The sequence below is a fragment of the Mobula birostris genome, chromosome 13 (genome assembly GCF_030028105.1).
Source record: "Mobula birostris isolate sMobBir1 chromosome 13, sMobBir1.hap1, whole genome shotgun sequence".
In the NCBI taxonomy this organism is placed as follows: domain Eukaryota; kingdom Metazoa; phylum Chordata; class Chondrichthyes; order Myliobatiformes; family Myliobatidae; genus Mobula; species Mobula birostris.
In genome coordinates, this window is record NC_092382.1 from 87912432 (window position 1) to 87929734 (window position 17303).

At 43.7% G+C, this 17303-nt stretch overlaps 1 protein-coding gene across 1 annotated transcript; it reads left to right on the plus strand.

The window, feature by feature from the left end:
- The first annotated feature begins 1526 nt into the window (after nucleotides 1-1526).
- LOC140207113 (uncharacterized) lies at nucleotides 1527-16201 on the plus strand. The gene is made up of 2 exons (XM_072275446.1): nucleotides 1527-1561; nucleotides 8528-16201. Exon 2 carries the CDS (start codon nucleotides 8935-8937, stop codon nucleotides 10096-10098), a length of 1164 nt encoding a protein of 387 aa, XP_072131547.1. The 5' UTR covers nucleotides 1527-1561; nucleotides 8528-8934; the 3' UTR covers nucleotides 10099-16201.
- The last annotated feature ends 1102 nt before the right edge of the window (nucleotides 16202-17303 follow it).

The window sequence follows — 17303 nt, forward strand, 5'->3', positions numbered from 1 at the left end:
TGGAGGAGTCTGTTCTGCTGATGTTAGCCTTAAACTATTCTGGGGTTTAATATTGTGGATCTGTGAAAGATCAATCAGTTCTGTATCAAATCTCGTGTCTCAGGTACTTACTGTCACCGCCAAACTCACAATGTGCACTAGAGAAGCCACTCAGTCCATCTGGTCCCTGTCCATTTTTCTGTTCCATATCAGTATTTACAATCTATCCCTGCCGTTCACCTCTCTGTCTGTACCTGTGGTAATGGGCTGCAACTAATCATCACTCTGTTGGAAAAGAGATTTTACTTGAATTTTACAGGATCATAGAAATCTACAGCAAATTACATGCCCTTCGGCCCACAATGTTGTGCCGACTATGTAACCTACTCTAGAAACTGCTTAGAATTACCCTGCCACATAGCCCTCTATTTTTCTAAGCTCCAGGTACCTATCTAAGAGTCTCTTAAAAAAAACCTATTGTATCCGTCTCTACCACCGTCGCTGGCAGTGCATTCCGCACACACACTGCTCTTTGTTTAAGTACCTACTTCCAAGCAGCTTAAAACTATGCCCCTCGTGTTAGCTGTTTCAGCCCTGGGGAAAAGCCTCTCGCAATTCATACGACCAAGGCCTCTCATCATCTTATACACCTGCATGAATTTCCTGCATGATTTTCTCCAGCCTAAATAAGACGATAAGTTCACTGTGGTTTTGACGTTCTTCGGGGTTCTGGACTCAGATGGTTAAAGTCCTTCTTCCCCGCTGTTTTCAATGTCTTGGGTCACATTTCACTAATTTCAAAGGCTTGTGCCTCAGACAGCTGGTTTGTTGCAATGCACCTCTAAAGTCTGACAACAGACTAGCAAGTGAATTGTCGATAGAGCAGAGTCAGAAACCAGAGTTGCCAGCATGAATCAGGGCTTTCGGCTCCAGAAAGAGATGGGATGTAGAGTTTACAAGTAGGAGGAGGAAGAGGAATCAGACCAGCAGGACGTGACTGCAAAAGAACAATCAGAAACACTTGAAAACTGGTTGATCGAAAAAAAAGGCGGTTAATTTCTGCAAAATACTGGTGGAAATCAACAGATCAGGCACCAAATATGGAGAGGAATAAATAGACAACGTTTAGACCGAGCCCCTTCAGCATGCCTAGACTGTGTACTCCTCAGCTTAGTTGCTGCCTGAACTGCAGAGTTCCTCCAACATTTTCTGTGAGTACGTCTATGTGTTTCCAGCAATTGCAGAATCTCTTGTGTTTTCAATCTGTATTTGTAAGAGGATTGTACTTTGGCATTAGGTGCACGGAATGCCTTTTGATATTGAGTATGTTGTTTATGGCAGCTGTTTTCTGCGTTAAAACATCTGCTAAATTTTCTATACGCACAAAAAAAAAACTGAGATATGGACATAGAACCGGTGCTTGCAGAAACGTGTAATGGCACTGTGCTTACCCATAAATCCTTGTGTTTAAATTATCGCCGTCACTGAAGCACCGATTATATGCGCAGGCGTCAATATTGATGATGTTTCGAATATCACGCATGCGCGCAGTGCACAAAAGACTTCAGAGGTATGGCAGGAGGTAAGAAAAACTCTCCGGGCGATTTATTTCAACACTGAATTTGGGACAATTGCAGAGAGCTCGGGACACCGTGGCCCGCAATCCCATTACAGTCCTGCTCTCTTCCCTCTCTCTCAGCCCCAGGATCCGTACACGGGCCCCGGGGAGCTTCCGGCTGATGAGGGAATGGGAGCCGATGGATCTCTCAGACAGAGCTGAGCTCCAGCTGTCTAAATGCAAGGATTGGGAACTCGGAGAAAGGGAACAAAATCTTTTACATCACCAGTTAAGAAAATCACCTTTGTTCTGCCTCCAATCACAAACTAGAAAATCCGCAGATGCTGTAAACCCAAGCAACACACACAAAATCCTGGAGGAACACAGCATTAGTTCTCTTTTCCATAGATGCTGCCTGGCCTGCTGAGTTCCTCCAGCATTTTGTGTGTGTTACTTGTTCCACCTCCTCCTGTACTAAACATTTCTACCCATGAGAACATGTTTTGACTAATTCTCTCTGGGTACATAATGATATCAAACACCTTTGTCCTGGGCAACAAATAGCATTCACAACACAAATGTGCCAGACTCCAACGAGACAGACTACTGCCCTTCCCTTCATATTCATTGGAATTGCCATCAATGAGTTCACCACCGTCAGTCATTTGGGGGAGAGTTCAGGGGAAGTATTTATGTACAATACAGAAACTGGTGTTACCTGTGTGTATTGTGACAATGCAAAAGTTGCTGAAGAATTTGCAAGTGGGAAGAAGTGGAGTGGTATTTGGAATTCTGACTTTTTAAAGTGTCACTTAGCAAGTACATCACATATGGACGGTGTGCAAATGCTCTGGTGAGAAAATCCTGCATTACCCGGTACAGGCCTGCTACATAGGTTGTGTGAGAGTGCAGATGAACTTGATCAAACCCAGAGGAGATCAAAGTTCTTATTGACAGTGATTTGCTTGCTGTTGAAATCAATACCTCTCCATATAAAATTCAGTTTACAAATGTTGTTGTCACTGCAAATTGTACAGCACAAGATTTTTGCACCCACTGGTCATTACAAATTAGAGGGGACATTGGTGGAAGGTGGGAAGACCTCCAGTGTCCCTGAAACCCTCACGTACCTGACTCCCTGTAAACCTGCACGTTAGGGAGTTGGAACTGGAAATGGATGAATTCCAGATCATTCGGGAGTCAGAGGGGATGATATATATGACTTGGAGATAGATGAGTTTCACCAAAGATGCAGGACACAGGAAACTGGGTGAGGGTCAGGAAGGAGAATGAGGTTAAATAGCCATCGCTGAGAACACTTGGGGCCATCCCACACAACAACTGGTAGACCACCTCAGAAACTGTTGGCAGGGAATTAGCTGGCACAGGAAAGTCAAAGCGGTGATAGGGGATTCGTTAGTTAGGGGAACAGAACTAGAAGGGGGACTAATATCCTAGTGGTAAGGCTTGCTAGTGCTAGTGGATGTTAAACTAAAGTTGCAGGGTGGATGGGAGCCAGAATGCCAGAACAGATAGTGGAGTCATTGAATTGAATTTACTTTATTACTTACATCCTTCATCTACATGTGGAGTAGAAATCTTTATGTTCTGTCTCCTTATAAAGGTGCAATTTATAGTAATTTGTAATAAATAGTATTTAAAACAGGACAGTCAATATAACATAGAAATACAATTGTATCAGTATGAATAAATCAGTCTGATGACCTGGTGGAAGGAGCTGTCCCAGAGCCTGTTGGTTCTGGCTTTCATGCTGTGGTACCGTTTCCCAGATGGTAGCAGCTGGAGTAGTTTGTGGTTGGAGGTGCATCAGGTCTCCAGTGATCCATCAGGCCCTTTTTTACACATCTGTCACTGTAAATGTCCTGAATAGTGGAAAGTTCACATCTACAGATGCACTGGGCTGTCCGCACCACTGCCTGCAGAGTCCTGCGACTGAGGGAAGTACAATTCCCATACCAGGCAGTGATGCAGCCAGTCAGGATGCTCTCGATTGTGCCCCTGTAGAAAGTTCTCTGCATATGGGGGTACATTCCAAACTCCTTCAGCCGTCTGAAGTTAAAGTGACACTGTTGTGCCTTTTTCCCCACACAGCCGGTACAGACCGTGTGAGATCCTCGATGATGTGTATGCCGAAGAACTTAAATCTGTTTACCCTTTCAACTCCAGATCCATTGATGTCAATAGGGGTTAGCCTGTCTCCACTGCTCCTGTAATCCACAACCAGCTCCTTTGTTTCTGTGACATTGAGGAAATATTTGTTTTCTTGACACCAGTCAGATGTTGTTCAGACTTCAGACAAAGTCAGAAATCAAAAGGTTGTGCATGATGCGCTGAATATGCTGAGCTGTGTTTATCAAATGCAGGAAGTATCATAGGTAAGCCAGATGATCTCAGTGCATTGAATTATGGTATTGTTACCATCACTGGGAGTTCATTGCACCTAACGGTCTGAGAGATTGAGAGGAACAAATTTACAGAGAGATCACAGACTATGCCAAGAAACAAAGATTGATATAGTAAGTGTTTTTAACTTCCCATATATTGACTGTAAAAGGACTAGGTGGGGTAGAGTTTGTCAAATTTGCCCTCAATCAGTAAAATTCCCAAAGTAGAAGTGTGCAATACATTACTAAGAAATGATCCAGGGATAGTGACAGAAATTTGTGTATGGGAACATTTTGCACCTAGTGATCATAATACCATGAGAATCCAAGTAAATATGGACAAAGAGAGGTCTGGACCACAGGTTGAGACTAACTTGGAGAAAGGTCAATTTTGATGGTCTGACAAGTATGAATTGGGACAGGATATTTCCGGCAAAGGAGTACTTGGTGAGTGAGAGTTCTTCAGAAGTGAAATTTTAAATGTGCAGAGTTTGTATGTGCCTGCCAAAATAATAAAAGTTGAATGGAAACTGGTGCAGGGAACCTTGATTTTCCAGAGATATTAAGGACCCGGAGATTTTGTTTCTCTGTATGTCTCAGGCTGTTGGGTGCTACCAAGTCTCATGAGTGACTAACTAAGACATCCGTTAGTCTTGCGAGACCATGGATCTACGGCTGGAAAGTCTTCACTCTCCAGGGCGCAGCCCTGGGCAAAGTTGTATGGAAGACCAGCAGTTGCCCATGCTGCAATTCTCCCCTCTCCACGACACCAATGTTGTCCAAGGGAAGGGCATTAGGACCCATACAGCTTGGCCCCAGTGTCATCGCAGAGCAATGTGTCATTAAGTGCCTTGCTCAAGGACACAACTGGGGCTCAAACTCACGACCTTCAGGTTGCTAGTCCAATGCCTTAAACACTTGGCCACGTGCCCACACATGAGTGACTATAATATTATAATTCCACACTCTGAACTCATCTGACATTTTTTTTAGTTGTCTTCTGTTGGTTTCTAAAAGCTTCCCAATTGTTTTTGCTCTTTTGTTTGCCCTCTCTTTGGTATTTACATTGGCTTTGGCTTCTCATTTCAGCCACGGTTGTGTCCTCCTGCCTTTCCAATGCTTCCACTTCTTTGAGATGTATCTACCACTCACCTCCCGAATTGCTCCCAGAAACTCCAGCCATTGCTGCTCTGTCGTCATTCCTACCAATTCCCCCTTCCAATCAACTTTGGCCAGTTTCTCTGTCATAGAAACATGGAGATGGTCAGTACAGAAACATGCCCACTCTGGACGATCAGAATGATAATCTATATGAGGAGACAAAATAGATGGGGGAAGACTTTAAATAGTATTTTTGTATCTGTATGTACACAGGAGATGGTCACAGGGTCTATAGAAGTGAGGCAAAGCAGCATCAACTTCATGGACCCTGTACAGATTACAGAGGTGGAGGTGTTTGTTGTCTTAAGGCAAATTACCATGGAAAAATCACCAGGGCCTGGCAAGTTGTTCCCTAGGACCCTGTGGAAGAAAAATGCAGAAATTGTCAGGGTGCAAGCACAGATATTTAAATCATCCTCAGTGACAGGTGAGGTACTGGAGGATTGGAGGACAGCCAATGTTGCTCCGCAGTTCAAGAAAGGCTCTAAAAGTAAACTAAGAAATTGTACGTTGGTGAGCTTGACATCAGTAGGGGAAAGGTTATTGGAAGGTTATGTGCCGGAACCGGATATGTAAGTATTTGGATAGATGTTGACTGATGAAGGATAGGCAACATGGTAATTCATGTATAACAAATGTCTAACCAACAAGAGTCTCTCGAGGAAATTATCAGGAAAGTGGATGAAGGCAAGGCAGTGGATGTTGTCTACATGGAAGAGTCTCATATGGGAGGTTGGTCCAGAAGGTTCAGTCATTCAGCATTCAAGATGAGATAGTAAATTGAATGAGACACTGTCTTTGGGAGAAGCCAGACTGTGGTTGCAGATGGTTGCTTCTCTGACTGCAAGCCTGTGACTAGTGGTATGCAATAGGGATCAGTGCTGGATCTGTTGTTGTTTGTCATCTATATCAGTAATCTGGATGATAGTGTGGTTAACTGGATCAGCAAAGTTGTGGATGGCACCAAGATTGGTGGTGTAGTGGACAGCGAGGAAGACTACATGGCTTGCAATGCGATCTGAACCCGCTGGAAAAATGGGTTGAGAAATGGAAAATGGAAGTTAATGCAGACAAGTGCAAGGTGTTGTACATTGGTAGAACCTACCAGGGTAAGTCTTACACAGGGATTGGTAGGGCACTGAGATGTGTTGGAGAAGAAATGAATCTGGGAATACATAGAACATAGAATAGTACAGCACAGTACAGGCCCTTTGGCCCACAATGTTGTGCCGACCTTTAAACCCTGCCTCCCATATAACCCCCACCTTAAATTCCTCCATTTAGCTCTCTAGTAGTCTCTTAAATTTCACTAGTGTATCTGCTTCCACCACTGAATCAGGCAGTGCATTCCACGCACCAAGCACTCTCTAGGTGAAAAAACCTTCTGCTAATACCCCCTTGAACTTCCCACTCCTTACCTTAAAGCCATGTCCTCTTGTATTGAGCAGTGGTGCCCTGGGGAAGAGGCATTGGCTGTCCACTCTATCTATTTCTCTTAATATCTTCTATACCTCTATCAGGTATACAGGGTTATATTTCACTGAAAATGGTGACATGGTTCGATAGGGACAGAAAGAAAGATTTTAGCACATTGGTCTTCATAAACCGAAGTACTGAGTACTGGAGATGGATGTTATGTTGACTTTGTAGAGGACATTGGTGAATATGTGCAGGAACCAGATATATAAGTATTTGGATAGATGTGGACTGATTAAGGATAGAGAGCATGGCTTTGTGCACATTAGGTCATGTCTAACCAATCTTATAGAGTCTCTCGAGGAAGTTATCAGGAAAGTGGATGAAGGCAAGGCAGTGGATGTTGTCTACATGGACTTTAGCAAGGCACTTGACAAAGTCTCATATGGGAGGTTGGTCAAGAAGATTCAGTCACTCAGACTTCAAGATGAGATAGTAAATTGGATGAGACACTGGTTCTGGGAGAAGCCAGACTGTGGTAGCAGATGGTTGCCTCTCTGACTGGAAGCCTGTGACTAGTGGTGTGCAATAGGGATCAGTTGCTGTTTGTCAACTATGTCAGATATCTGGATGATAACATGGTCAGCTGTATCAGCAAATTTGTGGCGGACACCAAGGCTGGGGGTGCAGTGGACAGTGAGGAAGACTATCATGGCTTGCAGTGTGATCTGGACCAGCTGGAAAAATGCATTGAGAATCAGAAAAAGGAATTTAATGCAGACAAGTGTGAAGTGTTGCATGTTGGTAGGAACAAGGTCTTACACAGTGACTGGTAGGGCTCTGAGGAGTGATGTAGAAGGAAGGGATCTGGGAATACAGGTCCATAATTCACTGACAGTGGTGCCCCAGTTAGATAGGGACGGAAAGAAAGATTGTGGCACATTGGCCTTCATAAACCAAAGTACTGAGTACAGGAGATGGATGTTATGTTGACGTTGTATAAGAAATCGGTGAGGCCTAATTTGCACTATTGTATACCATTTTGGTCACCTACCTACAGGAATATGTAAAAGAGGTTGAAAGAGTTCAGAGAAAATTTGCAAGGATGTTGCCACGTCTGGAGAATTTGATTATAAGGAAAGATTGAACAAACCAGGCCTTTATTTGTTGAAACATAGAAGATTGGGGGGAGATTTGATGGAGGTGTACCAAAATTATGAGGGGTGGCTTTTACCACTGAGATTGGGTGGGACTACAACCAGAGGCCATGCGTCAAGGGTGAAAGGTGAAATGTTAAGGGGAACATGAGGGGAAACTTCTTCACACAGATGGTCATTCGGGCGTGGAATGAGCAGCTAGCGCAAATGGTGAATGTGAGCTCAATTTCAACACTTAAGAGGTATGAGTAGGTACCTGGATGGTAGGGATATGGGAGTAGAAAGTTTAAATAGTTCAGCACAAACTAGATAGGCCGAAGGGTCTCTTTCTGCATTGTACTTTTCTATGACTGTGACAAGAACCTGAAATAATACTAATATTCACTCTAATTCCTTTTAACAGACCAACCATTCATCTCAGCAGCAAATTTTTATACGGCGTTTAAACTGTGGCACTTTAAGTTAACAGTACATACAAGAAAATCCCAGCTGCGGGTCAACAAAGGCTGTTTGTGTGAGAGTGTTTCAGTTACTGTGGAGCCAGAGACCCATGCAGCTCAGTGGGAACAGGGAATAATACCAATGGAGAGAGTCAAACTGAGCCAGGTCACAGATTGGAGACGGCAGAAATGCCCCATTCATATAGCGACAGAATAGCATCAGAGAGTTTGATTCCAGATACCAGATATCATTTAATTCCAGATACCAGCACTGTGCCCAGTTAGAAGATGATTTCTCTCTCCAACTTGGGTTGAACTTCACTGTAACAGTGTGATGTCAGATCACACCTTGGTGACTAAACTGAAATGTTGTTCTTCGCCCATTGATGGATTTTATAAATCTTTTTACAGGTTAAAAATGACAAGGAATTTGTCTACAGGAATCTTGAACACAACATGCCAGTTTTTCTGTCTCTGTCCAGATATTTAAGAAGTGGAGCAAATGATTCAATCGATCATCCTTCCTACTCAGACCATGGGGAGGGATTCACCCAGTCATCTGACCAACTGGCACGCCTGTCATTTTACACATTGGGAGAGTCCAATCACCTGCTCAGACAGTTGGAATGGATTCAGTCGGTCATCTCACCTGAAGTTACATCAGTAAGTTCACACTGGGACAAGGCCATTCACCTGTTCTGTGGGTGAGAATTGATTCTTGGTCTTCTTAGCTGTTGACACACCAGTGTGTTCACACTGGTCAGAGGCTGGTTATCTGCTGAATTTTTGGGGAAGGATTCACTTGGTCATCTGACCAAATGGCTCATCAGCGAGTTCACACCGGGGAGCAGTCATTCACCTGTTCATACTGCGGTAAGGGATTTACTTGCTCATCTAAACTGGAGGTACACCAGCGAGTTCACACTGGGGAGAGGCCATTCACCTGCTCAGTCTGTGGGAAGAGATTCACTCAGTCATCCACCCTACAGAGTCATCAGCGAGTTCACACTGGGGAGAAGCCGTTCACCTGCTCAGTCTGTGGGAAGGGATTCACTCAGTCATCTACCCTACAGAGACACCAGCAAGTTCACACTAGGGAGAAGGGGTTCACCTGCTCAGAATGCGGGAAGAGATTCACTCGGTCATCTGACCTACTGGTACACATGTCAGTTCACACAGGGGTGTGGCCGTTCACCTGCTCAGTCTGTGAGAAGAGATTCACTCACTCTTCCACCCTACAGAGACACCATCGAGTTCACACTGGGGAGAAGCCGTTCACCTGCTCAGACTGTGGGAAGGGATTCACTCGGTCATCTGACCTACTGGTACATATGTCAGTTCACACAGGTGAGAGGCCATTCACCTGCTCAGTCTGTGAGAAGAGATTCAGTCGGTCATCCAACCTTCAGAAACACCAGCGAGTTCACACTGGGGAGAAGCCATTCAGCTGCTCAGTTTGTGGGAAGAGATTCACTCAGTCATCCAACCTACAGAGTCATCAGCGAATTCACACCGGGGAGAGGCCGTTCACCTGCTCAGTCTGTGGGAAGAAATTCACTCAGTTATCCAACCTACTAAGTCATCAGCGAGCTCACACTGGGGAGAACCCATTCACCTGCCCAGACTGTGGGAAGGGATTCACTTTGTCATCCAACCTACAGGGTCATCAGCGAGTTCACACTGCGGAGAAGCTGTTCACCTGCTCAGACTGTGGGAAGAGATTCACTTGCTCCTCTAAACTGAAGGTACATCAGCGAGTTCACACTGGGGAGAGGCCATTCACTTGCTCAGTCTGTGGGAAGGGATTCACTCAGTCATCCCAACTGAAGGTACATCAGCGAGTTCACACTGGAGAGAGGCCTTTCACCTGCTCAGTCTGTGGGAAGGGATTCACTCAGTTATCCAACCTACAGAGTCATCAGCGAGTTCACACTGGGAAGAAGCCATTCTCCTGCTCAGAACATGGTGTTATGAATCCCTAGATTTTGTTTGCTGTGGACTGTCATTTTAAGAGAGAGAGAGAGAGAGATTAAGGAGACGGATCTGTCTGCCTTGCTCACAGCTTGTTTAGCTTTAAGCGAGGACACAGACACTCACACTCAGAAGGCGACAAAGAAGGAGAACGAAAGGACTGAGGCAAGGAAGCTAGTGGCCAAGGGTCACTGTTTGGAACTCCACAAGGATGGGTTAATTATCGATTCAGCGAACATCGAATGTGTGGTTGTCACCTCGTTTGATCCATAGGAGTGGATCGGATTTGGGGTATCCTGTGAAGACCACTTATGTGTTAACCCTTGCCTGGGTGTGGTGTGGTTATTCACTTGAAGACGATACCCCTTGTGACAAGTCACTTTCGGTGATAATTCATTTGTGGATTTGGAACAACTATGGATAAAATCTACAGCGACTGTTCTCTCGTTTTACCATCGTGGAACCTGTGGTATTCAACGTATTGCCTTCTCTCGACATTTACCCTGGATTACAGATATCTCTCTCTCATCACCTATTCCGTGAATGAACTGAACTTTCGTACTTTACCATCTCAAGACCCTAAAACTTGATTTCCCCCAAGCTCAATAGTTCGGGAGTTATATTTACATAGATATATACACATAACACTGTTAACTTTCGTTTATCTTGCTTAAGTTACTGTTTTATAAGTAGATACTAATGGAGATAGTGTTTTAACGTCAAAACCAGACTCCAGGTGCAGTCTTTGGTGCTGGCTCTTTTCGAAAGTGTTACAGTTCGTAACAGATTTGGGGCTGCATCTGGGATATGAACAAATTTGGGGGCTTATTGATTGATTTCTTGTTGATTTGATTGAGGAAATCCCTTTTGATTTATTTGTGTGTGAAAAATCAGCTGCAATGGATGTTGTTGGATTTCTGCAAGCGCCAGCCTCTGAGGCATGAGAGGACGCCAGATGGATTGAGTTGTTGAGTATTGCTAAAAAGTTAGAACTTACTAAGGTGAAATCGACATTGAGGAGGTCACAGATGCAGAGGATAACAGCTGAGCATTATGTATCTGAGAATGTGTTTAAAGTGGAAGAGTTGGAGGTGATGAGCTTGAGCTCCCGTACAAGTTAGAAAAATTAAAGATGGAGGCTGCAGAAAAACAGAGGCAGTTTGAGGATAGACGAAGGCAGTGTGAGGCTGAAGAGGCAGGAGCAGAAAGAGAGAGGGATGAAACAGAAAGACAGAGGCTGCTTGAGTCAGATAAGATAGAGAGATCACAGAAAAGGGGTCTAGCCTTAGACTTTGGTGATAAGTTTGAGTCCAGTCGGGAAGTTAAATTGATATCTCCATTTGATGAGGCAGAGATTGATAAATACTTCCAGCATTTTGAGAAGTTTGCTCAGAGTATAAAGTGGCCAAAAGAGGGTTGGCCGATTCTCTTACAAAGTGTAATTAAGGGGAAGGCTCGGCAAGCCTATTCTGCTTTGACAGTTGATAAAGCAGCTGATTATGACATTGTGAATGAGGCTGTGCTCAAAGCTTACGAATTGGTCCCAGAAGCATACAGGCAAAAGTTTAGAAATTTGAGGAGATCTCTGAACCAGACTTGTATGGAATTTGCTTATGAGAAGTTTGTGTGTTTTGACCACTGGTGCACATATAAAAATGTAAGTGATGATTTTAACAGCTTGAAAGAGTTGGTTTTAATTGAAGAATTCAAAAGGTGTGTCCTGATGACATAAAGACATATTTAGATGAAAAGGGTTCTGCCAGTTTGCGGGAGTCTGCTAGATCCGCAGATGAGTTTGCTTTAACTCATAACTCATGAGTTTACCCCCAATAAGAGCTTCCAAAAGAGTAGCAGGGATAACCAGGGTAAACCAGAAGTTAATGCTGGAACTGATAACAAGAGTAAGGATGAAGGGAAGCAGTTGAAGGAGAAATATTCTGGTCTTACTTGTTACTATTGTAAGAAAGCTGGTCATATGATGGCTAATTGTTCCATCCTGAAGAAGAAAAAGAAAAAGGAAAAGGAGGCAGTCCCAAATGCCTGTGATCAGTATGTTGAAGCACCTATAAACCCACAGGGTTCTGAACATTCTGTTGAGGCTCAGTTAAGGACTGAAAGGTCTGACCGAGTTAAGAAGGGATTCGATCATTTTATGTCAGATGGGTTTGTATTAGTAAAAGAAGGTCAACCCCATTACCAGTGAAAATTCTTTGAGATACTGGGGCTTCTCAGTCCCTTATATTAGACAGTGTTCTAAAGTTTGGTGATGAGACGGACATAGGTGAGGTAAATCTTATTAAAGGCATTGGGGGTGGCATGGTTTCTGTGCCATTGCACAGGGTAACTTTACAGTCAGGGTTGGTTTCGGGACCTGATAAGATTGGATTATGCTCCGGTTTACAGGTGGAAGTTGTTACTTTGCTGTTAGGGAATGACCAGGCAGATGGTAAAGTTGTTCCTGCAGTGCAGTTGACAACTGAGCCAACCAGTGATGACCCACGGATGGATTTTAACATTTATCCTTCCTGCGCAGTAACTCAAAGTATGGCTAAATGTCTGCCAACGCAGACGGTTCTGTGCAGCATGATTCTGATACCCATGATAGCCAAAATCGGGATTCAGGTTATGATGACTTGTCAGGGAATTTTCTGCCTTCTTTGTTTCAACAGGATTCAGGTAGTAAGTCTGGTGAGAAAGATTGATTCCTGTCTAGGAAGGAGTTTATAGCAGAACAGAACCGAGACCCTGAGATTGAAGCTTTAAAAGAAACAGCTCAGATGATGAGATTAAGAAAGTGTTAGTAGGGTATTATCTCAAGGATGGAGTGTTAATGAGGAAGTGGAGGCCACCTGCTATACCTGTGAGTGAGGAATGGGCAATTGTTCACCAAGTTGTAGTCCCTAAAGTTTACTGGGCTGAAATTTTAACTTTGGCCCACAGTATGCCCTGAGGTGGCCATTTTGGAGTGAATAAAACTGTAAACAGGATTATGAAAGAATTTTACTGTCCTAATTTGAGGACAGATATTGTGACCTTTCACAGAACCTGTCAGACTTATCAATTTGTGGGTAAACCTAATCAGGTCACCCCGATGGCCCCACTCCGGCGTATACCTGCATTTGGTGACCCTTTTCCAAAATCATAGTGGATTGTGTTGGCCCATTGCCAAAGACTAAAGCTGGCCGTCAGTATTTGCTAACTATTATGTGTACTGTATTCAGATTCCCAGAGGCAATACCTCTCAGAAATGTTAAAGCTAAAACTGTGGCGAAGGCTCTTACCAAGTTTTTTTTTACTTTATTTGGTTTGCCTAAAGAAATCCAGTCTGAACAAGGAAGTAATTTTACATCAGGATTATTCCAGCAGGTAGTTCATGAACTGGGAGCTAAACAAATTACATCGTCTGAGTACCATCCGGAATCACAAGGGGCTTTAGAAAGATTTCATTCTACCCTCGAAACAATGATTAAGACATACTGCATTGAAAATGGAAAAGACTGGGATGAAGGAAGAGTGGCAGTAAGAGTCGGTACAGGAATCACTGGGCTTTAGTCCATTTGAACTTGTATTTGGTCATAGAGTGAGGGGATCTTTGGCCTTGTTAAAGGAACAGTGGATTGATGGGGATGTACATGTTAGACTATGTTTTGAAGTTCAAAAATAAACTATACCAGGCCTGTAACCTAGCGAGACAAAACTTAAAGATTTCTCAAAACAAAATGAAGTGTTAATTTGATAAGCAGGCTTGCGAAAGAAAATACCAGGTGGGGGATAAGGTGCTTGCCTTATTTCCAATGTTGATGAATCCACTTCAGGCGAAATTCAATGGACCGTATGAAATAGTCTCTCAAATTATTGATGTGAATTATGTTATTAAAACACCCGACCGACATAAACTAACACAGGTGGTACACATAAATATGATAAAGCCTTATCTTGACAAGCAGGCACCATCTGTGAGTGTTGTTGTCAAAACATATGAATGTGGCAACCCTGAGAATGAAACAATTGACTCGTCTGAGACTTTTCACAAGCCAAACATGGTCCCAGTTAGGCTAATGAACTCGGTTGTTCTAGAAAACTTTGATAGCAAGTTGGCTCATCTGCAGCCAAAGCAACAACAACAGCTGAAGGAATTAATTATGAAGTTTAAAGATTTATTTCCCAATGCTCCCAAGCAAACCACAGTCGCAGTACATGGCGTAGATATTGCTCAAGCCAAACTGACTAAACAACACCCATATCGCATGAACGTAGAAAAGCGTAAATTGGCTGAGCAAGAAATTGAATATATGCTGAAAAATGGTATTATTAGGCCTTCAACATCAGATTGGAGCTCGCCCTGCATTATTGTGCTCAAACCTGATGGTAGTGTTAGATTTTCCACTGATTCTTGGAAGGTAAATGCAGTAACAAAAACAGATGCCTATCCTATCCCTTGGGTGGATGATTGCATCGATAAGGTTGGAAAAGCTAAATTTCTTATAAAGATTAATCTATTGAAAGGGTATTGGTGTGTTCCATTGATGGACAGAGGTAGAGAAATGTCTGCATTTGTGACAGCTTCCGGGTTGTATGATGTGACAAGAATAGACATAGATTAAGATGTTAGCTGTCCTGTGCTGGCACCAGTGGGATCAGCAGTTGGTCTGCCGCCTGTCTTCAGGAGAGAGAGAGATAAGGAAATCAATGGAGCAGCATTTGGAGATGTTAATGAAGGGACGGAAGGAGAGCTGTCAAGAGCGGCTCCCCCTTTGAACCCTGAACTGTTTGAAGTGATGGACAGGCGATACCCCAGCAGGGGGATAAAAAGGGACAGGTTCGCTAAGGCAGGACACACACGACACCCCGAGGTAACGAGACCCTGGAAACGGTGCGTCTCTCACAAGTCGGTGGGAAGTTTTTGGACGGCTGGTCGCGGGATCAAGCCATAGACGCTCAGGGTGGAAAGGCACGATCGGCGGGAACCTGGTGTGTGTCCACCCTTGCCTGGGTCCCAGGCTCAGCACAGAGAAACGATCATATCTGGAAACGGAGGGGGTCACGGTCGGTGACATCAGATGACATCACAAAGGACTTGCCCGACAGCTGACTGCGAAGGTCTGTGTGGAAGCCTTGAATATTCATTCGTTTTGCTCCCTCTCTCCTTCCCCCCCTCCCCACTGTCCACCTCTCACGGCAGCGATTACTGCGAAATGAACTGAACCAAATTGAACTGAACTTTGCGTCACTTTGAAACTGGTCATTTACCCCTAGGCAACGATAGAGCTTGATTGATCCTGTTATCTTAATTCTGTGTACATGGATGTTTATCATTGCTGAACTGTTGCATTTATTATCCTTTTGATTAGAGTACTGTGTTGCTTGTTTCTTTAATAAAACTTTCTTAGTTCTAGTAATCCAGACTCCAACTGAGTGATCCATTTCTGCTGGTTTGGCAACCCAGTTACGGGGTACGTAACAATGAATACAATGTTTTGCTGTTTGGAATGAAAAATGCTCCAGGAACATTCCAGAGAATGATTGATTCTGTAATTCGAGGGTTAGAACACACAGATGCCTATATTGATGACTTAGTCACAGGGAGTGACACTGGGAAGAGCATATCTCTGCAGTAGAAAAGCTGTTTGACAGGCTTTCCCAGGCCAACCTTACAGTTAACTTGGGCTACGTCCACACTAAACCGGATAATTTTGAGAACGCCGGTTTCACGTAAAAACAATAGGCATCCACACCAGGCATTTTTGAAAATATCTCAGTTCACATTAAAACGGATATTTGGCTGAATCTCTTCCTACTGGGCATGCGCAGGACACATGTACAGAAAACAAGCAAAGAGGAAATGGTGTACTTGGTGCGCATTTGTCCAGTTACAGACTAGAAAAACTTAAAAAGAAATTGCCAAATGAAAGACTTGGTGCGTGTTTGTCCAGAAATACTTCCTACAGCCATAGTTTCTTCACTGCTAAAAGGGACGACAGCTACAACTAAATGCAATAAGGCTTGTTACTGGTCAAAAGTGAAGTTTGCTGTTACCTCATTTGTTTGCCTTTACTTTTGCCATGTCTTTCTGTACTATTTTGCTGTATATAACATGTGCAATAAAGCAAGTTACTGGACAAACGTGACAAGTGCACCTATTGAATGTTTGCACAAACAATACATTAATAAAGCAGCTCGTTAAATGCATAAAACATGTCTGCATCAGTGTTACCTTGTATTTCCATACAATGTTACATTAGGCTGTTACACATCTATTATCAGATATTGTTGTGGAGTTGGAGGTTGCGTTCAAGAAAACAATGAAATGCAGCACTGATGCCACCATTTGTTTGGGCATGTCATGACAGCGGTTTTCAAAATAGCCAGTTACCCCGTACACACTACACTGGATATTAGGTGTTTTCAGATTTATTCATTCTGGAGAACGTTTCTGAAAAGCTCCATTTTCAGGGGAGGAAAGTGCCGTTTCAATGTGGACGGAGGGTCAAAACAAAGAGAAAAAGCTTCGGTTATGGATTTATCTGGTCTAGTGTGGACATAGCCTTAGCTAAGAGTGAACTTGGCCATACCACTGTGATCTACCTTGGCTGTGTTGTAGGTCAAGGCAAGTTGGCTCTTGTTCAGGTGAAAGTCCAGGCAATTTCTGAAGTTCCTATTCCGACTGGTAAGAAGGCTCTTAGAAGGTTGGAATGGTTGGATATTATCGTAAGTTCTGTAAGAACTTTGCTGATATTGCTCTTCCTCTGACTAATCTGAAGAAGGGTGAAAAGTTTGGACCGAGCCTTGTCAGGAGGCATTTGATCGATTGAAAGTTGTTATTTGAGATGAGGCCAATCAGTGTAGTGTCGTTAGCAAATTTAATTTGTAGATTGGAGCTGTGGGTGATGACACAAGTCATGGGTATAAAAAGAGTAAAGGAGGGGACAAAGGAGACAACCCTGTGGGGTATGAGTGCTGAGGGTCAGAGAGACAGAGGTGAGGGAACCCACTCTTACCACCTGCCGGTGATCTGACAGGAAGTCCAGGATCCAGCTACACAAGGCAGGGAGAAGGCCGAGGTGTCTGAGCTTCTTGTCAATACTTCACGCCTTCGTATGGCTACCGCTCTGCCATGACTGCAAGGAACTGCAGAGAACTTTGGAGAGCAGAGAACATCAGAGAAACAAGCCTCCCCTCCATGGACTCTTCCTACACTTCCCCTGTCTCGCAAAAG

What these genes read in the sequence shown, in the direction of transcription:
- LOC140207113 (XM_072275446.1), top strand. Translation starts at nt 8,935, where the DNA reads ATGGCTCATCAGCGAGTTCACACCGGGGAGCAGTCATTCACCTGTTCA.